Below are 27,397 nucleotides of genomic sequence, written 5' to 3'. Positions count from 1 at the left end.
AAGATAGTTGTATATTGGGGAATCTTGAAGCTATGGAGATGGAGGGCCTTTGGTCCGATTGGTTAGGAACGGCAACAAAGGCGAACCCTCTGACGGGTCATATCTGACAACCATCTCAGCTTAAGGACAGAGGTGGACTATTCTGGCTCGATGGAGGATAGACGCGCAGACACTTAGTCCTCATCCATCCGGTCCGCTGCCAGATCCTCATCTCCTCTCGCCAATCTGTCTTCGACGTCCTGTTTCACTCCCGCCATGAAAGCCTCCACAGCCTCGCCACCGCCCATGGGTACTCCGCCATGTCTGAGATATCCACCGTTACGTACCGGGATCTTGAAAGTCTCACTAATTATCGGAAGACCACCTTCTCTCAGTGCAACCGTCAGACTGGCCAGACTTTGCGAGAACTGTGGCGAGTGCAAAACTTTCCGCAACATGGTCTTTTTAGCTTCGGTCAATGCCTCTCCCACAGCATCCTTCTCCTCAGGAGTCGAGTTCGGATTTGTCAAGGCTGACGTGTCAACCGAAGCCTGCACTAAATCCGGCAATTGATGAGGGAGGCAATCAAACAGCCGGTTCAATAATTTGTCGTCGGCGGACTCGAGCAATGGTATTGTTGATGCCGGTGTTAGCAGGTCTGCGAGGGTCGTGAATAGCTTTTCTTGGGGTCCTTGTCGTTGGCTGCGTTGTTCCATGGATTGAAGAAAACTCCGAACCAAGGCACTCGCATCTAACCCACCCGCGGCCGACCTGATGTGGGAAGTCAGATAGCTGACTTGGCAACAGAAGGGGAAACGCACGACGGTGCAGGTACCTACGCTCGTCCGCCGTCTGCCCCGCCCTCGCGAGACTCTTCACCTTCTTCGCGAAAATCCCCGCCTGTGGCATCAGGTCCCGCTCCTGGGCCACCTGAAGGGCGACGATTAGGGTCATGATCCGTCCCTTCCACCTCCTCCATCGGCTCCGGCCCTTCGTCGTCTGGGGAATTTTGATCCTGGGGCAAACTGGCCATTTGTTCTTGGACATCGACTTCTTCGCCCTGGAGAAGGTTGTTCACGATTTGGCCTAGTTTCAAATCTCGAGCGGAGAACCATGATGGGTCGCCCTGTGGATGCTGACTGCGGGATTGCAACCAGAAAAGGTATCTTTGCGAACTGGAGCTGAACTTGAGAACGTAGATTCTTCCGTTCGTGGGCGTCTTCGGATTGGATGGGTTTTCTGCGCTGGTAGGTTGATAGGGAGTGAACGACCCGTCCGTTGGAAGCATCAGCAAGTCCAGTTGCGGTTGGTCCAACGGAGCGGTTCTCGGTCGCCAGCATAAGTGGAGGAGTTCTTCTGTGTAGAGGTAGAGGTATCCAGGAGTGGGAAGAGGTTTAGCCCGTGGAGGTGAGGTGCTCGTCTGGAAAAAGATAGCAGTTAGCAGACTGGAAAAGGGAGTCATGGGAAGCCTCAACGCTTACGTCAAGCTCACAGAGCCCTGCCTTGAACGTGAGGATAGGAGAAATAGACATTGTATGAGGATGACGAAACGAAAGGGAATGCGGGAAGCTTCAGTTGCGCAGACGATGCAATATTGAAGAATTTGACGGGTTGAATTCAGTGCCAAAGCTTTAAAATGCCTTTACACACTTCGGCCTTGAGACTCGAGAGGTGGTTGTATTAGCATGACCGTTTGGATAGAGGACGACAGCATATGAAGCCTGGTCGTACGAGGCGGAGCCTATGTACCTACTGTGCAGTAGGTTGGACCATGCGAACTGCGGGAACAAAAAGCTCTTGGCTGCAGTCACCAAGTCAGTCACGTGATGCACTTCCCCCCAATGGCGAATTTCCATTGCACCCAAGATCGGAACCTGCATGTGCCCACGCCAAGAAATGAAATCGCACACTTTCCCGATTCTGCGCTTGGATATCGACTCTCCCACCACACAATCCGGCGACCAACACCACGAAACTCATTCTCGCATCTCCAGCCCGCGTGGTCAAGGTTGAAGGTCAAAATGTCTTCTACGGAGGCCAAACCAGCCGTCGTCAAGAAGTTCGGGTCGGGCGAGCGATCTGTGCCCCATCCCTCTCAGAAAGCCAGGAAGTGGTATCCCGCCTACGACGAGCCTCAACGCAAAAAGGTAAGTCAATGAAAAATATCGGAAGACCCCTAGAGAACCCCGTCGACTGACCGGTGCACCAAACAATCCTAGGCCCGCAAGTCGCTTCACCCAGCCAAACCTCGAGCCTCGCTACAACCCGGTGCCGTCCTGATCCTCCTGGCCGGTCGATTCCGCGGCAAGCGAGTCATCCTGCTCAAGAACCTCAAGGAAGGCGCGCTCCTCGTCACCGGCCCCTTCAAGATCAATGGGGTGCCTCTCCGACGAGTGAACTCCAGATACGTCATTGCCACATCCACAAAGGTCGACCTCAGTGGCCTTGACCAGTCGACACTGGACAAGATTGCCAGCCCAGAGTACTTTGCACGGGAGAAGAAGAGCAGAAAGCAGAAGGGCGAGGAGGCGTTTCTGAAGCAGGGGGAGAAGCCCGAGGTAAGGAACCAGCAACAGCCCGTAGTCATTTCCATTTTACATTGGCAGTGCTCAAGAGACTAACTGAGACGTTTCTCCTTTTGCAGAAGAAGGCACCCGCCTCCGAACGCGCAGCCGACCAGAAGACCATCGACAAGCCCATACTTTCCGCAATCAAGAACGAAGAGTTCCTCGCCAGCTACTTGAAGTCCAGCTTCAGCCTGAGACACGGCCAGAAGCCCCACGAGATGGCTTTTTAGACTGGGCTGAGCCCTAGGCGCAGCGCAAGCCGCCAGCCAGTCATTCGACTTGAGAGCAGAGCAGGGGGAGCCGAAAGTGGTCATGCATGTATGTATGTATGGGGGGGTGTTGGGACGCAAGGAGTGTGCGTGCGTGCGTTGCTTGGGAGCGGCGGCAGAAAGATCCAACAGAGAGGAGCTGAGATAGAAAACTGAGAGCCGGGCGGGGGCGCTATGAGGTGTGCATTGCTTGCACCACAACGTCCAGGGGGAGATTTTTCCAAGCAGCACTCTACTACCCTTTTCCCACACGAAGCAAGAACCAAAAAAGACCGAACCATGCTGTGACAAAGTGGGACGGGGCCGGTTTGAGCAATGGCATGAACTTGCCGATCAATAAAAACAGAGACGGAGCTTTCATGCAATCGTGGCCGATAATGTACGTTTCATTATCAGGACCAAGAGACCAAATACAGGGAAATGTGTCAAGCATCGAATGCAAGTAATGAAATTGGCCCAAAACCAAGATGAGCCGCTACATGCTAGGGTCCCGAGAGTCCTCCACTTGTTCAATTGAAAGCGCTTGCTAACAGATCAGTTCCTCTCACTATATCGAACGGCAACAAATCGCCAACATTCTACCGCGATATGGTGACACATCTAATCTCTCGTAGATGGTCACAGACGTTCTCTTCAATCCTCGCTTCGATTCCTCGTCCTCCTCCGCACACCTCCTTTCGTATCGTTGACCTTTCCGTTGACCTTCTTCGCCCTATTCTTCATCTTCGCCATCCTTTCCGGCACATCATGCTTATCCGCTTCGGCGACCACATCGTCAACAATGTCCGCCCCGACAGACGTGCCCATAACCAAATCGCACAGCCCCCACGGCCCAAAGTTCCCCTCTCCGCCGCATAGTAAGTGATTGTCGGTCCGACGTGCTATTCCTCCCAGTATGAAATTGGTGGGCATTGTGGAGTACCCACTGTGTGCAAATGTTTCTTCCAGCGAAATAAGAGTAAGGTAGAGTATGTAGGTCAGGAGGTGAAATCGGAACAGCACCGCAGGGACGTAAGTCGGCAAGAAGGAGCGGACGAGATAGGCGACCGGATGGTCGTAACTAGCGCTGAGGGGAAAAGGCGCGGAGATGTTGGCGAGGGCGTGGTACCAGTCTCGATGTGCCCTGCTCAGGGAAACCGTATGATGCCAGTCGTGCAGGATATATCTGTGCAGGACGTACGCAATGATTTCGCGGAGGAGATATCCCCGTGCGAGGTCCTTGAGAATACCCCATGGCAAAGGCAGGGTTGTCGTCACGCGCAATGCAGAGCGCCATAAGAGGACGCGTGTAAAGAGGAGCTCCACAAGGGCTTGAACCAGAACCCCCAGGAGAATGTTGAAGGTCGACCAGCCCAGTATGCGCAACATAGCTAGTGTCCTTTTTCGATTGGCGTTCTTGAACGGCAATGCGGAGTCGCCCGATGCTTTGAGGGTTTCGGCCACAGAGGGAATGAGCGCGTCAAACCCCAAGAAGAACAGTGAAGGGGCGATGTAGAATAAAACCCTAACCGCCAGAGAGGCGACCACCTCAACTCGAAGCGGAGGGTGTGAGAGGACCAGAGTCGACCAGGTCAAGTAGAAGAACAAGAGATTGAGGGATGTCGAGTAGGAGGACATGGTCGGTATCAGGAGGAAAGAGAGCATTGGCAGTCCAATGAGTGCGTCCGTCATGGTGCGTAAAGCGGTGTATGTCGACAAGAAGGGCGAGATCGCATAGCTGTAGAGAGTTTGGGCCAAGGAAGGAGGAGGAGGGCAAGAAATAGCATCGGGGAGGTAGGACGCCCATGAGTAAGGCAAATAGCAGGCCGGATTGTACGAGGATGCCATTGAGGGCGATGTTAGATCAGATGAGAAGAGGAGGAGTTGTGGAGTTCGGGTCATTGAGTCCCCCTCCTGTCCATTGTCGATACAAGGCAGAAAATAGCAAAAACTCGACCGCGCAGCAGTGGCTGGCAGAGAAAGCGCAGGCAGCATGTTGGTGGACTGGACTATTGTTTGATAGACGTCATAGGGGATCTACCAACTCGCCCAGTGCGTCGCACGTGACTCCGGGGTATCGAGCGAGGCGAGGCATCCCTGCCACACATTCCCCGCTGATCAAAATCCTGCCTTCCACCTCTGTACCCTGTACTACCACACTTGACAGACATCCGGCGGATCTATCGAGGAAGACCCCAATCTTCGTCGTGGGATAGTTGATCGCCCTTGGGGCATGGGGCACAATCCTTTAACCCCACGTTCAAGATCAGCGACACAAAGTGCTTGCATATGTCAGTTTTCACTGCCACTGGTCCCTGTTTCATTCCCTCTCGCTATGAATCCGGGCCATCAAGTCGCCGAAAGGGGAGCCCTTGGGTTTTTTCCCACCCTAGGATCGAGTTAAGATCAATCCGGCAAGAGAAAAATACTGCCCTCAGCCAGAGCCTGGAGCCCGTTTCAAATGCCAGTGTTCCACTCCTATTGACAGCTTTCTCATCCTGGATTTCTTTTCGGTCGTCGCTTGACTGGCCAGCCGAAGTCTGTCAAAGCCCTTGCAAAGAGATAGTCGAACTTTGACAGAAACCTTATATTCAGCCCCCCTGAGTTCAGTCAAGTAACCGATGGCAGCTGTCACGAAGGCCTTGGGGGCCCCCAAGGATGCGTTGTTAGTCAAAGATTGACTCTCGCAATTAGCCAGATGCGGGGTTTGCATTATGCAGAGCTACCAGAGCAGAGCACGGGACCAGGTACCCAGGGAGTCAGTGAATCAGAGGATGGCGGGCATCCCGCAAAAGACCAGCTCATCTGTTTGGACGGCTTTGGCCTGGAAAGGCACTTTGTCCGACCTTTGTTGTTCTGTGACGCCACTCCTGGTGTGTGGGATTGCCGCCTAAAGTGTTGTGTAACTTGTCGCCATCTGTGCTCGCCGATTACAAGGCCCGTCCGCTCGTGGGAGCAAAGTGGCTGAGAGATTTACTCCGTTGAATAAAAAGGGACTTGTGCCGACGAGAGTAGTAGAGTCCATCGCGAAGCCTATCCATTATTGTTCATATCTGCGCAATGGCCGAGAACAGTATTCCCAAGACCCAGACGGCTGCAATAGTCCGGAGGCAAGGCGGCCCTGTCGAATTCGATGACGGTTACCCAGTCAGTCTGCCCGGGGAAGACGAGATCTTGGTGAAGGTCTTGTACACTGGTGTCTGCCAAAGTGGTTGGTCAAGCAAACCTTTTCGTTCGGTGTTTGATAAGCTTAGGGGTTTGTTCTGATTCGCACAGATCTCCATACCAAAGCTGGAACTGCTACTGGCGCCGATGGTCTCCCTATTACGAACATTAAACTGCCTCATGTAGGCGGACACGAAGGAGTCGGGCGAGTTGTCGCATTCGGTCCCAACTTGTCTCCGAATGAGAGACTCCAGCTAGGCACTCTCGTGGGCATCCGCTTTGCTTCGCGAGTATGCCACCAATGTGAGTACTGTACTTCTGGCCGCGACCAGCACTGCACCAGCGCAACAAATCATTTGCACCATGAAGATGGCAGCTTCCAGCAATACTGTGTGCTCGACACCAAGTATTTGACCGAGTTGCCTCAAGACATTGATCCAAAGGTCGCTGGACCTGCTCTCTGTGCTGGGGTGACCGCATACAAGGTGATTCCCACCCGTTTCCAATAGAACATAAGAGGTGCTGATTATATGAGGCTGTCAAAAACGCAAATTTGAAACAAGGAGAATGGCTCACAGTCATCGGAGCAGGTGGCGGGTTAGGCCACTTCGCAGGTACGGCCATCGCTTGCTCGTCGCCTGCAGCGAGAGTCGGCTGACAGAGCTCAACAGTGCAATACGGCCTTGCTCTAGGTGCAAGAGTGGTCGGGGTCGATGCAGGGACCGAGAAGCAGCAATTTGTGGAGTCTCTCGGGGCCAGGTATGTCGACTTCTCAAGGTGCAAGGACCTTCCAGAGGAGATCGTGAACATTACTGGCGGGGGTTCACATGCCGTTGTCGTCACAAGCGGCCACCCTCTTGCCTTCAGAGGGCTGGCTGATATGATTAGGATTGGTGGGTCTTTATGCACGGTGGGGATACCTCCTGGGGACGTGCGTCTCGACACCCCGGTGGCTACCATCGTCATCCGAGGACTCAAGATCCAAGGGAATCTAGTAGGATCCTTGAAAGAAACACTCGAGGCCGTGGAATTTGTTCGGAATGGGAAAGTCAAACCGCATGTCCAAGTGCGACCTTTCAGGGACCTGCCAGAGGTGTATCAGCTCCTTGAAAAGGGAGATGTGCCTGGCCGAATCGTGCTGGAGCTGTAGCGCCGAGCAATACACCATTATGAATGCAGGCGAACGGGGCTGGAAAGGTGGTGGGCCCTACTTGTGGAGGTTGTCGGCGTTGCTTCTCAAGGAAAACTCGCTGTAAAGGCTGTGTGGAGGCATAGTCTGTCAACGAAGTCCCCAGACTGGATCTGGCAAGATGGTTCGCAGGCAGTTCGCATAGATCTTCTGCCAAAAGATGATCCGTAGACGGGAAATGCAATGCAATGCGATGCACAGGTCAGGATGCAGAGATACTGAACACATCTCATTCCAACCTCGACTGTGGGTGCTAGCGATGTCAGCCACAGGGACTCGGTAAACCGCGAGACTCAAGGAACATCCTAGGGTACGGTGATGTCAGTATGCACGACATTCAGCGTCTAGTAAATGTCTAGGTCGTGTCTGAGAAGTGCTCACCAATGATATTATGCTGACGGCGCAACATGCCAATCTGGATCCTGGAGGCGGGGACGCCAGTTTTTGGTCTGCACTGGCTGTCTCGCTGGGTTCCTGCAGCATGGTCAGAGCGTCTGCGTCGCCAGCATCTTGGCATTCATGCCACGGTCGCTCATCTCGACCCAGTTTGGCGTTGTGGCAGTTGGGCACATACCGACTTGACCAAGCCCGGGAGCATTTGGGTGTGCCGCATCCCCACCGCGCCGTCATCCCTTGCACAACCCCGGGTTGGTGTCACTATTGGCTGAATGGAAAAGACAAAAGAAAGCCGTCCCAAAGTCATCCTGGTCATTCCAAAGCCGGGCCTAAGCCCATGGTCTCATAATGCAGGTTTGACTGCAAATGCTGGGCATGGCTCAACTAGATCATGGGCACCAATCCCCAACAAAAGAACCGAATTTCTCTTTTTGTCGAAGTGGCATGCTGCCCAGATGTTCGCGGCTCATTGACGGGTTCGCATTTGAGGCCGACTCCACTTTGGAATGCACCTGTCAGTTGAGAGACAGGGATGTTCACTTGTAGCACTCTACCTCGTCTCGCTCAAGGTAGCTGCATACGTCCCCATGTTGACAGACTTGACATCCTGCAAGGTGGTCTCTGGCATGCAAGCACTTTAAGTGATAGTGCAATCGATAGCGACCCGGTGTTACCTTATCGTGAATCGTTTACCTTGGTATCAAGCATCATGCAAGGCTATCGCGAACAGGTCTTGAATGCGCATGACCAGCCTTCTGAATCTTGACCTTCGGGGAGTAACGATGGGCGAATCGGGATCCTCTTTCATCTGTGCAGCTCGCCGAAATCTGTGGTCTGGAACCAGTCAATCCCCCCTTCCAGCGTACAAGACTTTCATTTCTAGACTTCCGGCTTTTGCCGCCCGCTGAGCGTATGAACGTGGCCAGGCTTCCTATAGGTGGTCTATCCTTCATCCAAGGGCAAGAATCTCCCAAGCCTGATCTGGCACTCCTGCGTCGATCATAGGAGGCTGTCGAGGCCGTTTGATTCGTGCTTCAACTTCCGCGAGGTCCATCGAACAAGCACCCCTTGCCGCTGTACCGAACAGTAGAAGCCGATCCTGTACTGGCTATCCAAGTCGGGTTCGCCTGTGTCTGGATGATCCCTTTTTCAGGAATTCGGAGTCGACAAATCTGGCTTCGACCAAATGAAACTCCCATGTTTCCAGTGGCCTAAGCTCGTCGATTCACGCTGGGTGGGGTCGAGTAGCCACACCGTCGCGAACCATTCGGAGGAAAACACATTCCTTCGCCTTGCATTCTGTTCAAGACATACGCGCACCGTGTGTCGATTTCAAACGAGGCACATAGGCCTTTTTATTCCCACGCTCCCCCAGCTCTTCGACATTCCTCCTCAACAAACCTTTCCATTGAGTTGAAGTTGATGATAGTTCAAGGACAAATGCAAAAAATGTCCCCCGATTGTCAAAACGAAACCAGTGAGTACCAATTTGGTGTCCCAATTCAATGGGGGATCAGCATGTTGACTCCGGTGTCTAGTGTATCAGCCGATCCCAAAGGTTGAAGAAAGCGCTTTCGAGATGTTACCTCAGCTGGAACGACCGGAGTTTGACAGAGATTCCTCGTTGGAGCTCATGGGGCAATGTTCCTCGCTCTCGTCTAGTTTCTTCTCTTCAGATGCATCCAGCACGGACTCTGGTGGCCTACGTCGCCCGTCCCTCGCATCTTCTACTTACTCGGCCTCGCCCGAGGCATTCTGGACTCCTTCAGCAACGACAGCGAGTCCTACCACCCCCATGATGCTCGATCCCGGCGCACACCTGACTTCCAAACAGTACATGAAACCCTCGGCTTACCTTACCGACGGTCACCATATGTTCCATCAGGTGCAAGATGAAGAACGCGGTCCTCATAGATCCATGTGGGAGACGCCCGGATGTTCTGGTCTTTCTCTGCTGAATGGCACGCATGAGCTGCTCCTGACGGAAGTTAGCCGTCCATTATACCACGCAGACGTACACGGTTTGAGCCACGGCAACACAAATCCAGCGTTGACGAAATCGATATTTACTGGGCCCTCGAGTTCCGAGTCGGGTGCGATGATCAGGGTAACGGATGACGATATGTTTGCATGGAGATCTGCAGCCATTCATCCTCCTGCAGAGACAATAGAACCAAGTGTTGCCTTTCATGGAACCTTGGCCAGCTCTCCAAGTTACAAGATTGAGCCATCCACACCTCTGAAATTGCACATAACTCCATCGGCAATCTTGAGCAGTAGTCCGCTGTCGATGATCTCCCCGCGCGTGCTGCCATCGCAGCATGACGTCGAGGAGTTATCATATGGCTCGCTGCAGCAGGCTCTCGGTGAAGCCAAAAAGCAACGACCAAACACTGACCGGCTACAGCGGCGCCATTATGAGCGAAAGCGTCCTGCTAGTTTGTCATCGAAGTCCAAAGCAACTCCGCCCAAGTCCGGTGTCAACTGTGAGCTGGTCATCGCACAAAACGAATTTGCCTGCAGCTATCCGGGATGTATCGACAAACATACCGGAAAACAGAAGCGATTCAAAAGACAGGAGCACAAGAAGCGACACGAAAAGACTGTACACGAAAAGTCTATGCATACAACATATCGATGTTGGGTTTCTGAATGCAATAGACCGTTCTCCAGAACAGACAACTTGAAAAGTCATTTGAGAAATACTCACTCCAAAAGGCCTGGGGTTCGGGGAAATCGATATGTTGCCACACTGGACAAGAACAGCGAGTTCTATGATCCAGATTGGGTGGGTGAGCTCGACAAAAATGGGTATCCGATCCATTGACACCGCCTCCAGCTGCCAGATTCATGTTGGCCATGTCTACTCCGATGTGCTGGAGCTGTGTGATGGTACTTCTGGTTCCCCAGGGGGAAAATCGGACTGAGGCGATTGAGCAGACGGATCCGCTCCTGTTTCAGGTATTTTCTTCTGACACGTGCGATTGAAAATACTTCTTTGCTTAGCTGCATCAATGGTGAAAAACTTGTGCGCAAAACTTGTCTCGCGTTGAAAAGTTAGGGATGTCAAAGTTTCCAAAGTCAGCATCGTGAACTTGCCCTTGTACGAGTACTGGGAGGAAAAGCGGGCATTCAACGGGGACCAGTGTTTCGATTTCAGTGCTGCATTGGGCGATCAGGGGAGACGGCTACTTTGCTTGAAGATAACCTGTAAAATAGCAGACGCCCATCCAAGGAAGCAGGTAAAACCAAGAATAGATGGTAGTGAAAGACTGGTGGCCTAGTACTAGTACGTAGGAAAGCATTTGGTTAAAAGGTCGAAGCTGAAAGTGAGACGAAGGTGACATTCCAAGTGCAGAGAGATTTTCATAGGTAGACTGTGACACGCGCGCCAAGCTCCTTTCGCGCCTGGGTCGCGTTTTTGGTGGCCTGCAGGGAGGGGAGGGGGGTTGTGTATGTACCGCCACCATCGTAAGAAGTACCGAGCAGAGAACAGAGTATGGAATATCCTCATAAGTAGACCTGATCCCTGCATGCTATTGAGGCTGTCTACAGAGTACCTAGGTCCATTTTCCGTTGTGGACAGAAAATAAACCATAAATGCATATGCCGAGCACAATTTACTCCCCGAAGCTCATCCTTCTGTCCCACTTTGACTCGTCCAGCTCGTGCTTGAGATAATACAATGCTTGGCTCACTGGAGGTAAACGTATACCAACAAGCACCGGTGAGCTTCATCCTTTCTCGCAGCCTGCGAAGAAGACCAGCCCCCATTATGCGCACCTAGAGACCGTGCCGCTTGCACCCCTTCTGCCAAAGTCGGGTAGTGCTCTCCGACCATGCACCACGCAAGGCTCTAGAGAGCTTCTCACAACCACCCATGGCTGGAGGGGCCTCGGACTCGCTTTTTTGTTGTCGAACAATGGCTTCTCTTTCAAGATGTGACTGGATGGATGTTTGTCCCCGTAGTGAACCAAATGAGATGTCTGAAATCGTTGGACTGGAGTTCTTCGGTCCAAAGTGAGGGAAAAATCTCTGTTTCCGCTCGACTGCCTCGTCATGTTGTGAGGATTCAGAGAGTTCTGCCACTTCGAATCTCCTCGGCGTGTAGAGTGGAACCTTTTTGTACCCGGGTATGTCCCCGAGGCCGATTTCGACCTCCGGAGGTAAGTTCAAGGAAAAATTTGCATGATCGTCTTGACTGCTCCGGATAGAAACTCCTTTGGACACGGGCCGCGCTGTGAAGGCTCCTGATGGGCGCTTCTTGGAGTCATAGCCATCCAAAATATAATCAGAACGCGAGATAGGTGTGTCCATGTATACAACTGGTCTCCGCGGAGGGGCTATGGTAGTGCTTGAAGAGGATATCGATCCCGCGTGGGTGGCAGGGCGAGACGCCGACAGTGATGTCCGGCTAATACTGGGAGTGTAGCTGTGTCTGACTGACCCACTGGACAAGCTGGGTCGACTAACTCGTCGGCTTCCAGAAGCATGGCTCCGCATCTCATCGACGCTCCCGACGGAGGAAGCCCTCGTGACAGTTTGTCGAGAGGAGGCCTTCAATGGGCGTGGAACACGGAGCAAGCGGTCTTCAGCGATAGGAATTGAGTTGACCGTTGATGTTGAGGCAGCGTGACCATAGACAGGAGCCATTCTGAAATGACGTGGAAGTCGCTACCTCAGTCAGCACATAGCGAAAGGAAAGAGGGTGGGCAGACAGACCTCGGGGTTTCCCGAACACAAGGGCAGTAGAGTACGGTCTTTATTTGTAACTTCATGAAGATCTTCGCGAATGAAAGAGGATATCTCGAAACGTCGTTAGGTGTAAACTATTCAGGCTGTCGCTCAAAGTCGTACCTTTGCCATCTCTTCAGGACATGAACCTAATGCCTTGATCTTACATTCGTAATCCATCTGCTCAGCATGGTCAGCACAAGCTGGAAAATCGAATTGTTGGCTTGGGAGCGTACCACGGGGGTGGTTGATTTGGTCTCAGCGAGATCTTCCGTATTTGACGATGTGCACGTTGTCTGGACACAGAGTTCAGTCGTAAGTTCCAACTGTGGCAGCGTCGGCTCTGGAAGAGGCTGCGAAAGAGTGGTTGGAGTTGGCAGCGTTTCTAACGATCCTTTGCGTGTGAATAAGCCGTTTGGTATTTTCTTCAACCTCTTTGTCATTCTCTTGAGACGGTCGCTGTTTTCTCCCCACATGCCACCAAATGCCATTCTGATGACAAGCTTGCGGGATTGTGCCTCTTTGCAGCTACCCTCTCTGGGCGTATTGGCCAGGATGGCCTGATCATCGAGAGACAGTCTTGTGGAGGTGATTTCGTCGATTGAAAGTTCAGGATTACTGGTCTCAGCGGCAGCAGTAGTTCGGAGGATTCGTGGCCACAACTCCCCAGGTATCCCGTCGAGAGGAGTAGTAGGTATGCTGCTGGCCCTGGAGTTGATCGAAGTTCTGGCAGACAAGACTGGCCGAACTCGAGAAGGTGAGCAGGTGTTTGTGTCTACCGTTCTTAAAGGCGAGGCAGACGCCATTCTCTTTGTAAGGAGACCTTTGCCTTTGCCTACATGTCCACTTGGTGATCCGCAACGGGGAGGGGCAAAGGTTGGAGTTGGAAGCTGGGGACTTGGGTGATGCATCCTGGGGCCAGGACAAGGACAGCGGCTCTCCATGAAGAGGGCTGCTAAAGCACAAGGTAGCTCGGCTTAGCGAATGCACGTAGTTGACAGTGATGGGATGTGATTCATCAAAGAAGGACCGGTGAGGGGTGAGACAGTCAGACAACAGACAACAGTGGTCACTGTCCGCGGCAAAACAACTGAATACCACGAAGATGTGAGCGCCGAGCCTCAAGAGGCGCGAGTCTGACATGTCCAACCAAGGCCACTGAAGTGGAAGCAGCGCAAAGGCCGGAGCAAGCATGACCGACAGGTGCTGGCAGAGCGGACTGCGACCTGTATCCGAGAAGAGGGATCTACTCCAGGGTTCAGCCATGGGCAGGCGCGGGAGTAGCTCTTTAACGGCCTTTCGTTCTCGCCAGCCTGGCTTCAGCTTCCCGGCGCTCTTCAACTTGCTTCAGGAAGTCCATTCTTGTCAAATAGCCTTCTTTTGCCTTTGCATGGGTATCCAACTCCTCCTGGAGGCCCTCCGTATCAACATGCTCGGCCCAATCCATCTTACTCTTCTCAACAACATTGAGCTTAGGACCTTTGAACTGGGTTGCATGCGTTGCTGAGGAAGTCCAAGACCCCCTGAAGGCGCCAGCATTATTGAAATTAGGATCAAAGCGGGAGATCTTGCGAAGCGGTCGATTCACGACTTTGCCATCAGCCGAGAGGCCCCCCGACTTTGAGGAGTCTTGCTGAGATAGCCACAGCCGCGCCTCTGCCGATGACTTTGGAACCGTCTTTTCCTCAACGTGAATCTCACCTGCGAACTTGTATGTCCGCTTAATCGTGATGGTCTCTTCACCATCGACGTCAGGCACATTCTCTTTGTCGGTGTCTTCTTTCACAGAACCAACATCACGAGACCTCACTGTCTGGTCGCCGGCGTCACCCTCAACGCATGGAGGAGGAAGTGGACCTGGCTGGTTCATCTCCTCCCATATCTTGTTTACATCGAGAATGCTCCCCTTGCTTGATGCTGGTCTGTTCCTGCTTCTTTCTTCCTCTTCCTTCGTCCGCATAGTGCGGGTCCGGGCTCGCCACCCTTCTGAGTCATCTCCGTTATGCTCATCTCTCTTTCCTTTCCTTCGCGCCTTCTTTTGTTCGCGAATGGTAACCTCATCACCTGAGTCGAGTTCTGTGATCAACTCTTCCTGAGTCGGTGACTTTTCGGTCTTTTGCCGTTTGCGAGGTCGACGGGACGCACCGTCGGCATTTCGATCATCGTCATCGGACGAAGAGGATAAGGCTTCACGACCCGAGCCATCGCCTTCAAAGTCACTGTCGGCCTCTTCGTCGTAATCTTCTTCCAGGTTCATGTCATGATCCTGCAGATCTGTCATGGCGCAAGCCAGCGCGCTTGAATGGGGGTAAAGGCTGGAGGAAGTAATGCGTGGAGGCAGAGAGCCAAAACCAGGCCGGTAATAATTACTCCGGCGAAGAGTCGAAGTTTGGAGGATCAAGAAGATGGACAGGCCTCACACAAACCAAGAACAAACCAATCACTGTTTATCCGATGTTTATCCGATGCAGGATCTCGCTTATTGGCGAGACATACTTGGCGCCCAGGCAGCGAGGTGGCAAGGCGGTGAGTCCCGCGTCGGTGACGCCCTTGGACTTCATCCCTCTACCAATTCCTTTGCATGCCATGGCCAAAGACGAGAGCCAGTCCATCCACAACTAGCCTCATGCCAGGCGAGATGTTCGTGTTTGCGATCCTCGCTTTAATGACGTGGACTAGGAAATTCTGGTGGCTTACCGAAGCTCTTGGCTATGGACTGGCATCCTGTTCTCTCTCTATGGATAAAGCATTTTTGCGACTTGTCTCCAGCATACAGATTTCTTTCCATTAAAGCTACTATCTCCATTGTCCTCCGATGAGGACTTTCTTCTGGTGTCTTCGGAGGGTCTATGTTTGGTATTGACCAATAGAGTAACACTGGATGTGAAGACCTGTGTTGTACTTAGCTTCTTATGACCTGAGTCGGCCCCTTCACCTCCCACCCTTTTTGCTTCCTCGCATTACCATTTCATCCATCTACCATTCAAGAGCAAACTTCACGAACTCTCCGTGCCCATTCTGCTTGATCCTTCGCAGCTCGCAGAAAGATGACTCCTTTGGTAAGGCTGCCATCTCTCTCGGCCGTAACCATACCTGCAAGGCTGTCACAATGGCAGCCTCGCGCATCATACCCCTTTCGGTCGCTGGCAGATCATGCAGGTCAATGCTAACAAGTTTCACTGATATCAAAGATCTTACGTCCTTAACAGGTAAGGGACGGAGGGATTCAAAGCAGAACGCCGCGGTTGGGCCATACAGCGGAAATCTATAAGAAAAAGAGGCGAAAGTCGTACGAAGCAGAGTATGTGAGGGTATACTATATTATGCACAGCAGGAAAGGTATCTCATTAAACCAATTTTGCTCCAGGACCAGGCGTAGTGGCACCAAAAGACAATCAATCAGGTCCTTCTCCAATCTTAGATTTACCAGTACAAAAATGGGAAATCCAGGTGCGAAGCCGACCACCACCGTACACTACCATGATTGGCCAAACACTCTGGGGGTAAGCATATCTATCTGCCCTAGGGACATCCCTGACGAGGGCCATCTCTAGTTCGATGCAAAATATGAGGAGAAGACCCCGGTCGAGTTAAGGGTGGAAGGCATCATTCCGGCTTACACTGCAGGCACTCTGTTTCGTACAGGCCTGGGGCCAAGGTCAATCCATACATCGAAGGACACTGAGTTCAAAGTCAATCATTGGTTCGACAACTTCTCCCAGGTCCATCGTTTCCAGATACACACATCCCAGCCAGACTCGAAAGTGCGAGTCACGTACAACTCTCGCTTGGTCAGCGATGGACTTATTGAAAAGATCCAGAAGACGGGAAAGTTGGATGAATTCACATTCGCCGCGAAGTACGATCCTTGCAAATCCTTCTTTCAAAAAGTACAGGCGGTCTTTCAACCCTCAGCCCCTCGAGCAAAGCCGAACGAGGTCAACGCCGCAGTAACCATGTCGGTGAACTTTCCCGGCTTTACAAGAGATGGCCATAGAGCAAACGGTCCTCGAGACCCCAGCCAAGCTATGACTCTATGCAATAAAACCGATGCCAATGTTTTCCAATTTCTCGAACCGGAAACCCTGGAACCGGTGGGCGTCGCGCACCAGACCATTCTTCATCCTGACCTCAAAGGTGTTGGCAGCGGAGCACATGCCAAATCAGACCCTGCTACAGGGGATGTGTTCAACTACAACCTCGACTTTGGTCGTACCGGGACGTATCGCCTGTGGCGCGCTTCCGCTTCTACAGGAAAGACGTCGATTTTGGCTACATTTCACCACACTCCAGCGTACCTTCATTCCCTCTTGCTGACCAAGAACTACGTGATTTTGTGCGTGTGGAACTCATTTTACAAAGCCGGAGGAGCGTCAATCCTCTGGAATCGAAATCTTCTGGATGCTATGGGGTGGGACGACAAGCGTCCCACTACCTGGTTCGTGGTTGACAAGCGGTCGCCAGAAGAGGGCGGCAAGGGCGTCGTCGCCAAATATACTTCCGACGCGTTCTACTCTTTCCACACAATCAACGCGTACGAGGAGCCGTCGAGGACCCATCAAGGTGCGGTTGACATCGTGTGCGACCTAGCCGCTTATGAGAACATGGATGTTCTCCACCACTTCTATCTAGACAACCTGATGAGCCACCTTCCCCAGGCACGCGCATATGCAGATTCTTTGAGTCCCAGCTCACGTCCGAACTACCGCAGATATCGCCTGCCGGGCATACCGTCGACACCAAAACCCGAGCAAGAAAAGGCCAGTCTAGAGTATGAGAGCACGAAGGCCGACGCATTCGAGCTTCCTATCATCAACCCAAAAATGGTGACGAGAAAGCACCGGTACATGTACGGAATCACCGATACTGGAAAATCTACCTTCGTCGACGGCCTTGTCAAGTACGACGCCGAGACACATGCGACAGTACGATGGAGTGTCCATGGCCAAAGCCCTGGCGAGCCCATATTCGTGGCAGACCCTCGATCCGAGGACGAGGACGGCGGGGTCCTGTTGTCGGTGGTCCTCGATGGGCCCGGGGGAAAGAGCTATCTTCTTGTCCTCGATGCAAAGACGATGACAGAGATCGGGCGTGCACATGTCGACGGGGTTATTGGGTTTGGGTTCCATGGGCTGCATGTGAGTTCGAGAGAGCCAGTTGGCAGGTTCAACGGAATGCATTTGTAGCCGTGGCGATGAGTACGGATCGAGCAAGGATGCACCTACCCAGTATATAGACGCGTAATTAAAGTGACTTTCTCATAAAGTGATGATGCTCCAGCATTGGCGTTGCGGAAGCAGTTCCCGAACCGTGGGTTGGCCCCAGCCATGGTTGCGGCATCGAGAAAGACGGTGGTTGGTAGTTATTCACTTGGTGGCGGGCATGACGTTGATGTGGCTGGACGGAGCTTTGACGTATGGGAGACAATGGAGCAGAGCTGCACCAACACCAGCTTTTTCAGTTCCTTGTACCGCACCACTGCAAACACACCACAACCACCTTCTGATCTGTGATAGGTTTGCGAGTCTCTTGTCGCGCTCCTTGTTCGTTTCCATCATGCCTCGCATCTAGTTCCTGGCTATTCCTTTCTTTTCTTTTCCCTCTTCCTTTGTGCCTGCGCGCTCTCTCTGCACTGGCTCCCACATTCTGGGCACCTCCTCACGCGACCGTAATTTACCTCGTCGGCGCCCATCATGTCTGTTTCAGACCTTCTTGAGTGGCTGAACCTGAGCAAACCTTCGCCGCAGGTCAAGGTCACCACCCTACCAATCTCATATTTCAAGTTCCCTCCATCACCTGAACCCGCGACCGTACCTCCGCCTGCGAACAACCCAACGCTCGCGCACCCCTTCACCATCCCTGCGGACCTGTACAATGCGCTCCTGTCTCCACATGTCCCCATTACTGTTGCGCTGGTGTACATGACCTTGGTATCTTTTATGAACTCGGTCAACGCCAATCGCAAATACAGGCCATGGGCATTCAGTCGGACGTATGTCTTCAAATTTCTCGTCATTCTCCACAATATCTTCCTGGCGGCATACTCAGCATGGACTTGCGTGGGCATGGTTAATGCCTTGCGCCTGTCTCTGCCAGAATGGAACGAAGACTGGAGAGTCGCCGGGACGGTGGACGCACTTTGCAAAATGCATGGACCTAGAGGAGCTGGAAGTGCCGCGACATACAACGTGACTACTAGCGCATGGCAAATGACAAATCGGTTATTCCACCTGGATGCCGAAGGACTCGGTCCTGAGACTACAGACGTGGGCCGTATCTGGAATGAAGGGCTGGCGTTCTATGGCTGGTTGTTCTACCTCTCAAAGTTCTACGAGGTCGTGGACACGTTGATCATCTTGGCCAAGGGCAGGAAGAGTAGTCTGTTACAAACCTATCACCATGCTGGAGCTATGCTGTGTATGTGGGCTGGAATCAGGTACATGTCTCCACCAATCTGGATGTTCGTCTTGGTCAATTCCGGCATCCACACGGTCATGGTAAGTCGACCCAAATCGCATTAAACAGCGCTGTTGACATGCGAATAGTACACCTTCTACCTTTGCTCAGCACTTGGAATCAAAGTCCCCAAATGGTTCAAACAGACCTTGACGACACTTCAAATCACCCAATTTGTTGTCGGCGCGACATATGCTTTCTTACACATCTTTGTCGCCTACCAAATCCCGGTCAGCGTCCCCTACATCCATCATCTGGGAGAAGCCGCGTCCAAAGTCATGTCCGAAGCTCCAACAGAGATCACCTCGAGTTTATCCGCTGCAATTTCAACAGGTTCTGCCGGTCTGGGGGCTTGGCTGAAGAAGGCACTCCTCCGAGGTGCGGGTTACGAGGGCCTTGCAGAGAACGTGTTGAATGAGGAAGGGCAGCTGTTTGGAGTCGATGCTGTCCACATTGTTGAAGATGTCGTTAGGAGAGAAGAGATAAGGTTTAGAGATGAGCTCCAGTGGGTTCACTGTCTCGACACGAGTGGTGAAGTCTTTGCCATCCTCCTGAACTGCATGTATCTCTTGCCTTTGACGTGGTTGTTCTTACAATTCTTCATCACCTCTTACCTCAAGCAAGTTGAGAGAAGGCGAAGTCGATCAGCCAGCGAAGCTGCTATGGTTGCGCGAAAGAGCTTTCAAGATGCATCCAAAGGTGTGGCGCGGCGGCTTAGTGAGGCTGTTGAAGAAATGCATCGCGTCTCAGACGACATCGGAGATGACACCGTGCTTGTGGACGGTGATGAGGTCAGAAGAGAGTTGAAAGAGGCCGCAGAACAAGCCAAGAGCACGATAAAAGAGCATTCAGCCAAGGTCAAGCAGGCGGCCAGCGCCGAGTCCGAAAAGGTGAGACAGGAGTTTCAGCGTGATATGGAAAAAACGAAGAAGAATCTGCACGATACTGCCGAAAAGGTCAAGAATGCTGTTGAAAAGGCTGGAGACGATGAGACAAGAGAGAAAATTTCCGCAAAAGCCCAAGCTGTGATGGACTCTACCGCTGAAGCTGTCGAGAAGACTATGGAAAACGTCAAGGAACAGACTCAGCCCGCTGTCGACTATGTCGCAGAGAAAGTCGGCGAGTTGAAAGAGCAGGCTGGACCGGGTGCTAATTACGCTGCTGAAAAAGCGACCGAACTGAAAGAACGCACAGTCGAGGCGTCCCACACGCAAAATGCCCAATCTAAACAAGCTGTCGAGGAAACCACGAAATCAGGTCAGACGGCAGGTGATGAAGAGAGAGAGATTGTAGAAGCAGCAACGGAATCAGCTGAAAGCAATGCTGAAGCTATTAAACAGGAAATCGAGGAACGTTTGGAGTCGGCAAAAGACGCTGCAGCGGAAGAAGGGCAATCACAGTCGATGGTAGAGGAATACACATCCGAGTCGAAGTCCCCAAACGAAAATGGCACCGTCGCCGCAGAGGAGACTGGTCCCGGCTGGAATCAGAACCAGACAAAGTCAGAGGAGGCGACGGGTACAGAAACGGGCGAGAGTGAAGAAGCCAAAACGGAGAAGGAAGAAGATGCCATTATCGACGAGAGTCAGGTTGTGAGGGATGAAAATGTGGACGTCGATCTTGATGATAAGGGTGAAGGGGAAGCAGATGCGAATGGGCAAGAACAAAGCTGGGCGGATGTTGCCAAACAAGGGCTTCCTGGGGAAGGAGAAGAAGAGAAGAACAGAGGACCCGACAAGGAGAAAGAGGGCTGGGGGATCTGATTCGATCGATCAGCTAGCGAAGATGGTCTTGAATAACACTTGACGCTTCCAAAGACACCAGGCATGAAATGCATGGGATTTCCCTTTGCTCGAAGGCACAGGCGGGTGATTGCCGAACCGAGGTGTCCTCGAACTCCTCATACAGGTTTATGTATGTTGCGAACCGATTCGATGAGAGAAAGTGGTTTCCCGTCAAGGAAGGCTAGCCAGGCCGGGCCATTCACAAAGATGTGCTGCCATGGACAAACAATACCCCCTGGTTGGGCGGCAGAAACTCCGAATCCTGGGGGACACGAGCGGGAGAATCAGACAGCTCAGATTTCCGCTGATAATCAGAGCACTCGACACTCTACACTCGATACTCGGGAAGTGCTGAATGAAAGAATTCCCGACGAGGGCACGAGAGCACTAATAGCTAGTAATAGTACTTAGTTCATCCATCACATTGCTGCCTTCCCTTCTACCACGGATGAGGCCTCATTTGTATGCGAGTCTGCCCATGTAGACCGTCTATTAACTAGGAACCATCTCCATCCCAAAGGAGGAGAATATATAATAGCACATTGTCCGACCATGCTCGTGCAAAAAGGTGCGTCTACCGCTTTGCGTCTGCATCTGCATCTGCATTTGCAACTTGACCTCGACATTCATCCATCTCCCTTCTCTCATCCAACAACATGCACCAAGCTTGGCCAGCTGCATTTTCCCTTATAGGAATCCCTCGACCCCAACGCACAATTCCACGATCATATCCCGCGGTTGAACTCCACCAAGCCCCCTTCGCCGCCCCTGTCCCAGAACTCTTCCTCCAAGCTCCTCGCACTAACAGCCTGCCGCTGCGGAAACGCCGCCAACGCCAACGGCAGGGCGAAGATACTGGTCGTCAGAATCAAGCCCAAATTCACGGGCAAAACCATCCGAGGCCGGGACTTCAGCCACTCTGTTTTCTGAAGTCGGACCAATATGAGCGGAGGAATGACCATTATCGGAGTGGCGTTTAGGACGCGGGAGATCGCTGTTTCGCCTACGGCGAGGATGGCGGCTTTGCGAGATTTGCCTAAGGGCGCGACTTCTTTGCCTGTCTTCTCGCGTTCGGCTTTTTCTTCCTCGGACTGCACGGGGAAGATGTCGATCCCGCGGCGGATTTCTTCAGAGCGCATGAGAAAGACGTTCAACGCACCTGCGCTGGCCACGGCTGCGAAGGGAACGAGGCGGCCTAGGATAAGTCTGGTGTTTGGGGAGAGGCGTTTCAACCGCGGGACGAGCGAGTTCAATCCGACAGCGACAGAGCAAGAGGCAGAGACTGCCATCAGATAGGATTTGACCAACGTGGATGTACTAAGTGGTGAAGATTTGTTTGCGTTGGCCGAATTGATAGCGACATTGAGTGATTGATTTATGATTTGCCAGGCTACTGTGCCAGTATTGCTCAGATTGGGTGTGAGCATACCAGCGGTGACAACCAGATTAGAGATCACGAAGCAGGACATGCGGAATGGGAGGAAGACAGGTTTGCCAGTATCTTTGCGCTGTTAGACACTCTCTGTTTAGGCGCACGAGATGTGATCGAACCTGGATGGAGTGTTGAATCCACAATCTTTTTGGCTTGCCATATCTCCGGCGTCATGACCCTTGCTTCCCCGGTCTTATAAGATGTCACCAGTCGCTTTGCATTTTCGAGGCCAGAGGAGGAAACAAATAGTGTCCTGTGGGTCAAGCAAAGGTCAGTTACCAAAGCTTCAGTAAAAGGACGTCGCTGTATATGCTGTGGTCTATTGCGCTGTACCTTCAGCACCATTTGATGGCACAACTGGACACCAGCTTGGAAATTCTCAGATCGACACTTCATAGCGTGACGCTTGTTCTGTCCTCACCTCGGATCTGCTATCTGTGCCGACTGCATTACACGGCCCCAATATGTTGAGAGGTCATATTGAGATGCTGGAAGATCTCGATTCCCTGGTAATGAGGCAGACATGGTGGCGCCAGCGCCTCAATGTGACCGCGAAAAGGTGTAGTAGGACTCTGGACAGGTCAAAGGACCTGAATTTGTGTTGTTATGAACTGCTAGAGCAAGTGGACGAAAGTCGAGTCGCCTTTGCCCGTGCTTGTTCTGACTGCGATTTCGGAGGGGGTCTACAAAAACAGTGTTGTTCAAGGAAGGTGAGGCGAGATGTCAGCCTTGTATTCCCGAGGTTTAGCCTAGCCAATTATCAGAAAGATACTTGGTACTGGGTATGGTGCAGCCTCGGCAGCAGTTGTTTCCTGGCAAAGATTTGGCGCTGTAGATAGTCATCCAAATTCTACATTGCTTGGTTTCCAATTAGCTCGGCAGTGCGGACACCACTGGCACCTTTGGCTCTCATATCCATCCGGAACGGCGTGTATCGATGTGAGTCCCTAAAAGGTCCGACCGGATGCGCCAGCTTCTTGACAAAATGTCCTTCTCTGACTTCTCCCTCGATGCCACCAAATGCCCCATCTGTACACCACCCCATCATCCTTCGAACTCGATCCGACATACTTGCTTCGACTTCGGGCCTGATTGAGAGGAAGTTGTTTTCTTGTTGCCTTATAAACGAACGCATGAAAAACATGAGAATCACCGGCCGCTCCCCGCTCGTCATTTTGTTTGGACCTGTGGCGTGCCAGAGTCGACTTTCAAAGACGAGTGCTGTACCTGCCGGTCCCTCCGCCGCAACTGTCCCGTCTATGTTGAAAGGATCTGAAGGATGAGCAAAGTCAGTGTCATCACTCCAAGTTATCAATTCTCAGCTATAGTAGCCACCGTCCTTGTCTGTCGAATTTGATACGGAGTTATACCAAAAGATCGACTCACCGTCTGGGGCAATGGGACCGAGGTGACTGCCAGGAAACACTCGAGTTCCACCGTTCGCTGCCGTGACATCTGTCAGGAACCACATGATATTGATGCCAAAGAACACGCTCCGGACAGGCGGTTGGATGCCAACCTGATCCGTGTGCAACATCATCGGTACGTTGCCTGGCCGTGCAATATTGGCGCTGTAGCTGTGGACCAGAAAGTGTTCGCCCAGGTTTTCTGGAATGACTTCATCGATCAGAGGATGCTCTAGCAAATCAAGGAACTCCTGTCCTTTATTGATCAACGTCCAAATCCTTTGATTAGGGGCGTTTGGGCCCCCATCCCTGGCCGCAACACCGGCTTCAATCTCTCCGCGTCCCTGTTGACGAATGGCTTCCGCCAAAATTTGCACTTGATCTGCAGTCAGGGCATTTTTCACCAAACCATAGCCGAACTCCTTCAGGTCGCGCCTAACCTGGTCGATGTCCTCTGTTGGCATCGGCAACCTGGCGCCAGGCTTGGGCGGTACAGGATTCGCTGGGTCCACGGGGCAAAGGGCGTCAGCGAATTTGACGGCCACCTTAATATCTCCTTTTGGCAGCGTCGATTCGTCGAAGAAGCCATCCTTGAACAGAGCATACCGTGGTTCAAGTTGACCCTGAGCGAAGGCAGTGATATAATGCGGCTTAATCTTTACGCGGCAATCAGGTTCACCGTCAAATGTCTGCAGGATGCGAGGCTCCTCCCGTGTGTCGATATAGATTGGACCACTGTCCAAACCGATATCCAGGCCGAGAACAGCCTTGACTCTGGTCATCTTGGGCAATCCATTTCGAATCACTTCCAACGCTTCCTCACGATGGTCCTTCTTCGACGAATGAGTTTTCCAGTTGGAAAACATGCCATATCTCAAGCCCGGAGTGGGATCGCTTGTCGTACCAGTGGCAACGCCATTAGAGGCACCGCTATTAGAGCCATTTGTTACACCATTTGTGTGGTTATGTGTTTCTGATGGGCGTGAGACATTCATCTTCACCTGGGTCTTCGTGTCCTGGACAGTGCAAATGATTGTTCGTCCTCATAATCAAGACCAACCTGCTCCATGATATTTTGCCATGCCAGGACCAGCGGGTCCCTCAACTGGCATCACACAGTGGCACCTGAGTAATGCTTTGCTCAGTCATTGAGACGGCAGAAGGGGCTTTCGCCTTGTGGCACACGCCAGTTTAACCAACAAAAAGACGATGTCTTGCAACCCTAGAAACAGTTGATCGCTCTACCCCGCAAGTCGGTCTGGATCAAATATTTCTGACTCGTCCAGACTGACGACAGAATCTCTCACCTTTTAGACTTTTGCACGTTTCGCCTCAAATGACTCGATATCATTGTGGCCGGTATTGTGGAGTGTGTCTGCTGACGAGAATTCGATGGAACAGAGGTACCCTCGGTTATACTGACCTTCCCCTTGATCAGCACTTCAGCCTAAACCTTCCTGGTTATCCGCGGTTCTGCAATGCGCCCACTAGGAATCCAGCAACATAACACCTTATTCCCCGGATTTGGTAAGTTTTCAATCTGGACTTGGCCACCAGGGCGATCTAGAAACTCAGCGAGCAAATCCCAAAGCGAGGTTTAACCGATTTAAACCAGTGGCGGCTCGCGGGGTCCTGGAAATCTGGGGTTGTGTTACCCACCTATTCCAGAGCATTGGCTCTCCAGTTCCGCTGTCTCAACAAGGTTTTGGTCCTCTCGCCGTGGAAAACATTCCTGCAACCCTTCTGTTAGGCGCATTCATGCTCTCTTCAGCAGCCAGCCCCGCAGTTGGCGTGGCGTAAGAGGCAATTTGAGACCGAGAGCCATGAATTTCCCCTTCATCCTAGCCCTACCCTCACATTCCACTATTACTCAGATTTCTATATGTCATCACCAGCCTGACCACAGATCAGCAATTACTGTAACGGCATGAAGGATGATTCTGCTCCGTCCAAGGGGGCCCGTGGAGGCCGCTCAGCCCGGATGAGCAATGAAGACAGGAAGCTTCGCAATCGCCTATCGCAAAAAGCCTTTCGCGCTCGGCAAGCTATGCGGATCAAGGAGTTAGAGGACAGATTAGAATCCAGGCCAGCGTCCGAAACTGATCGAATCGCAGAGCTCGAAGAGCGAAACGCGTTCCTTGCTAACAGGCTGTTCGAGTGTCACAAGAAACTGGAGAGCCTTCAGGTTACCATCAAAGCTCTGTCCGAATCTACTGCTGAGGCGCTTGACATGGTGGTAAGTGTCACAAATAGCTCGACTACTTTTTCGGAACCCAGGCTGGGCTAATATTTCATGCGAAAGATGAGTAAAGACAAGAAGAAGGAGGCAGACGACGATGAAGAGGTAGATGAGGTAGTGGATGAGATACATCGTCCGACCTCGGAACCGCCGTCGACTTCAGATATCTCTTCGTCCGATTCGAAAGAAGTCATCCAATCGGTATCGAAGACAGATTTCATCTGCAGAGGAAGCCCTATTATTCCGGACATGACTTTTGGTGCCACCCATCAACGACCAGACACCGCGGCGACTGCTCCCAACTGGCCCGATCTCGATACAGGATACGACGAGATCCCTGATGACTTCAAGGATGCCCTTCAAGCAGCAATAAGCCATGATCCCGATGTTTTTGCCTCATTGAGTTTCGTCGACTCTTCTGGTCTCAACGACAACGCGACCTTTATAGACACAAACAATCCACTCACATGGGATAATATGATAGCCGATCCAATCATGCAACAACGCTTATCTTTCACTTTTCCACAGATGGGTCCGAATGCATATTCGGCTGCCGAAACCCATGGACCAGTCTTGGTGCGAGGACCTCATGGGCAGCTACATCGAACAAATTCCCCGTGGTCGGATCATATCACTACTCTCGAATACTTCTTGCGCCAGAAGTGGAAACCTTTAGAACTTAGGAGAAATGGAAAAGATGTTTCTTTCGATGGGTATGTAGGGTCATGGGCATCTGACCCACGGAGCTTGACTAACCAGGTCCACAGTCTTCCGAGCTCGGTTTGCTTCATGCTGTCATCTTTCATCTGCCTATCATGGCCTACGATGGCAGCCTGGCACACCTATACACGAGCCCATATTCCTGTCGGCAGCCTTATGGCGTGGCGCCTGAACCCGAGCCCACAGATGTATGCGGCTATTGACCCTTCCCTTCGTCCGACAAAACTTCAGATGACAGTGCACCATCCAGCAATTATCGACTGGATCCCCTTCGCTAGTTTGCGTGAGAAGCTAATCATCTATCATTCTGCCAACCCCAATCTAGATGATTTGATCTGTGAGATCGGGAATTCATATGTCATGGAAATTGATCTTGCGCGACTAGTCGCAGTCATACCTCCAACACGCGGCTACGTTGGGGTTTGGGATCTTGTCCGATCGATCGCGCCAGAAGCCACGGCAAGTTCAAATACAACGAATCTCTTCCACCCAGATTTCGAGAACTCTCCAGAGACCATTGACGACTTTGATGACGAGGATGAGCCGAACACCCCTGCGAGCTGTTTACCGGCGCCTAATGCAAGTGTGCTTTTTGGCTCGAAAGTGCTCGCACTTAAAGCATTCAAGTTGATAGGGATGCATAGAGGAGTTGGCAACTTCTTACTGGATCCGAATTTCTTCGACAGGCATCCAGAACTCTTCGACCCTGCGGCAAACCTTGTCGCTCATGGCGTTCCGCTACGCCCGGGGGACCGGAAATTCATTTCAGCGCCTCAACCATTAGACTCCAGCGTGCTAGGCCGGTATAAGGAGTTGTCTTCATGGTCACTTTCTCTGACCTCAGCTATGATCACCGCGACCTAGGTCTCTGATCCGAGTTCTCTCCATCTTCGGCTTCGCTGACTGGCTGTCCCCTCCGAGGCAGATCCACATTACAACCCACCTAGAAGGAGGGTCAAAACAGTTTTGTCAGCGAGGTGATATGGCAACATTCGCAACAGCAATATCAACAGCAATATCAACAGCAATATCAACAGCAATATCAACAGCAATATCAACAGCAATATCAACAGCAATATCAA

The 27,397-nt window shown here is 52.1% G+C and overlaps 12 protein-coding genes across 12 annotated transcripts; 6 read left to right on the top strand and 6 right to left on the bottom strand.

Moving 5' to 3' along the window:
* Positions 1–173: 173 nt before the first annotated feature.
* A1O5_08174 (uncharacterized protein) lies at positions 174–1,511 on the bottom strand (the record flags this gene model as incomplete). The annotated part of the gene is made up of 3 exons (XM_007748758.1): positions 174–750; positions 819–1,399; positions 1,461–1,511. 3 exons carry the CDS (start codon positions 1,509–1,511, stop codon positions 174–176), a joined length of 1,209 nt encoding a protein of 402 aa, XP_007746948.1.
* A 489-nt stretch (positions 1,512–2,000) lies between these two features.
* On the top strand, positions 2,001–2,776 carry A1O5_08173 (large subunit ribosomal protein L6e; the record flags this gene model as incomplete). The annotated part of the gene is made up of 3 exons (XM_007748757.1): positions 2,001–2,126; positions 2,199–2,537; positions 2,624–2,776. 3 exons carry the CDS (start codon positions 2,001–2,003, stop codon positions 2,774–2,776), a joined length of 618 nt encoding a protein of 205 aa, XP_007746947.1.
* A 672-nt stretch (positions 2,777–3,448) lies between these two features.
* On the bottom strand, positions 3,449–4,486 carry A1O5_08172 (uncharacterized protein; the record flags this gene model as incomplete). The annotated part of the gene is made up of 1 exon (XM_007748756.1): positions 3,449–4,486. One exon carries the CDS (start codon positions 4,484–4,486, stop codon positions 3,449–3,451), a length of 1,038 nt encoding a protein of 345 aa, XP_007746946.1.
* Positions 4,487–5,854: 1,368 nt separating this feature from the next.
* On the top strand, positions 5,855–7,109 carry A1O5_08171 (alcohol dehydrogenase; the record flags this gene model as incomplete). Its single annotated transcript, XM_007748755.1, has 4 exons — positions 5,855–6,005; positions 6,071–6,444; positions 6,495–6,573; positions 6,631–7,109. 4 exons carry the CDS (start codon positions 5,855–5,857, stop codon positions 7,107–7,109), a joined length of 1,083 nt encoding a protein of 360 aa, XP_007746945.1.
* Positions 7,110–9,123: 2,014 nt separating this feature from the next.
* Positions 9,124–10,371, top strand: A1O5_08170 (uncharacterized protein; the record flags this gene model as incomplete). The annotated part of the gene is made up of 1 exon (XM_007748754.1): positions 9,124–10,371. The coding sequence occupies one exon, from the start codon at positions 9,124–9,126 to the stop codon at positions 10,369–10,371; it is 1,248 nt and encodes a 415-aa protein (XP_007746944.1).
* Positions 10,372–11,327: 956 nt separating this feature from the next.
* On the bottom strand, positions 11,328–13,207 carry A1O5_08169 (uncharacterized protein; the record flags this gene model as incomplete). The annotated part of the gene is made up of 4 exons (XM_007748753.1): positions 12,515–13,207; positions 12,402–12,458; positions 12,267–12,350; positions 11,328–12,218 (listed from the first exon to the last, which is right to left on the bottom strand). The coding sequence occupies exons 1-4, from the start codon at positions 13,187–13,189 to the stop codon at positions 11,328–11,330; spliced, it is 1,707 nt and encodes a 568-aa protein (XP_007746943.1). The 5' UTR covers positions 13,190–13,207.
* A 359-nt stretch (positions 13,208–13,566) lies between these two features.
* A1O5_08168 (uncharacterized protein) lies at positions 13,567–14,559 on the bottom strand (the record flags this gene model as incomplete). Its single annotated transcript, XM_007748752.1, has 1 exon — positions 13,567–14,559. One exon carries the CDS (start codon positions 14,557–14,559, stop codon positions 13,567–13,569), a length of 993 nt encoding a protein of 330 aa, XP_007746942.1.
* Positions 14,560–15,715: 1,156 nt separating this feature from the next.
* Positions 15,716–17,464, top strand: A1O5_08167 (uncharacterized protein; the record flags this gene model as incomplete). The annotated part of the gene is made up of 2 exons (XM_007748751.1): positions 15,716–15,781; positions 15,833–17,464. The coding sequence occupies 2 exons, from the start codon at positions 15,716–15,718 to the stop codon at positions 17,462–17,464; spliced, it is 1,698 nt and encodes a 565-aa protein (XP_007746941.1).
* A 507-nt stretch (positions 17,465–17,971) lies between these two features.
* A1O5_08166 (uncharacterized protein) lies at positions 17,972–20,497 on the top strand (the record flags this gene model as incomplete). Its single annotated transcript, XM_007748750.1, has 2 exons — positions 17,972–18,775; positions 18,824–20,497. The coding sequence occupies 2 exons, from the start codon at positions 17,972–17,974 to the stop codon at positions 20,495–20,497; spliced, it is 2,478 nt and encodes an 825-aa protein (XP_007746940.1).
* A 746-nt stretch (positions 20,498–21,243) lies between these two features.
* Positions 21,244–22,475, bottom strand: A1O5_08165 (uncharacterized protein; the record flags this gene model as incomplete). Its single annotated transcript, XM_007748749.1, has 3 exons — positions 21,244–22,019; positions 22,070–22,203; positions 22,372–22,475. 3 exons carry the CDS (start codon positions 22,473–22,475, stop codon positions 21,244–21,246), a joined length of 1,014 nt encoding a protein of 337 aa, XP_007746939.1.
* A 325-nt stretch (positions 22,476–22,800) lies between these two features.
* On the bottom strand, positions 22,801–24,351 carry A1O5_08164 (uncharacterized protein; the record flags this gene model as incomplete). The annotated part of the gene is made up of 2 exons (XM_007748748.1): positions 22,801–23,222; positions 23,337–24,351. 2 exons carry the CDS (start codon positions 24,349–24,351, stop codon positions 22,801–22,803), a joined length of 1,437 nt encoding a protein of 478 aa, XP_007746938.1.
* A 932-nt stretch (positions 24,352–25,283) lies between these two features.
* On the top strand, positions 25,284–27,179 carry A1O5_08163 (uncharacterized protein; the record flags this gene model as incomplete). Its single annotated transcript, XM_007748747.1, has 3 exons — positions 25,284–25,592; positions 25,659–26,308; positions 26,363–27,179. The coding sequence occupies 3 exons, from the start codon at positions 25,284–25,286 to the stop codon at positions 27,177–27,179; spliced, it is 1,776 nt and encodes a 591-aa protein (XP_007746937.1).
* Between the last annotated feature and the right edge of the window lie 218 nt (positions 27,180–27,397).

This window comes from Cladophialophora psammophila (assembly GCF_000585535.1).
Source record: "Cladophialophora psammophila CBS 110553 chromosome Unknown aczJe-supercont1.13, whole genome shotgun sequence".
NCBI lineage: Eukaryota > Fungi > Ascomycota > Eurotiomycetes > Chaetothyriales > Herpotrichiellaceae > Cladophialophora > Cladophialophora psammophila.
Note: the sequence above shows the minus strand (reverse complement) of the source record. Positions and strands in the feature narration are given on the sequence as shown.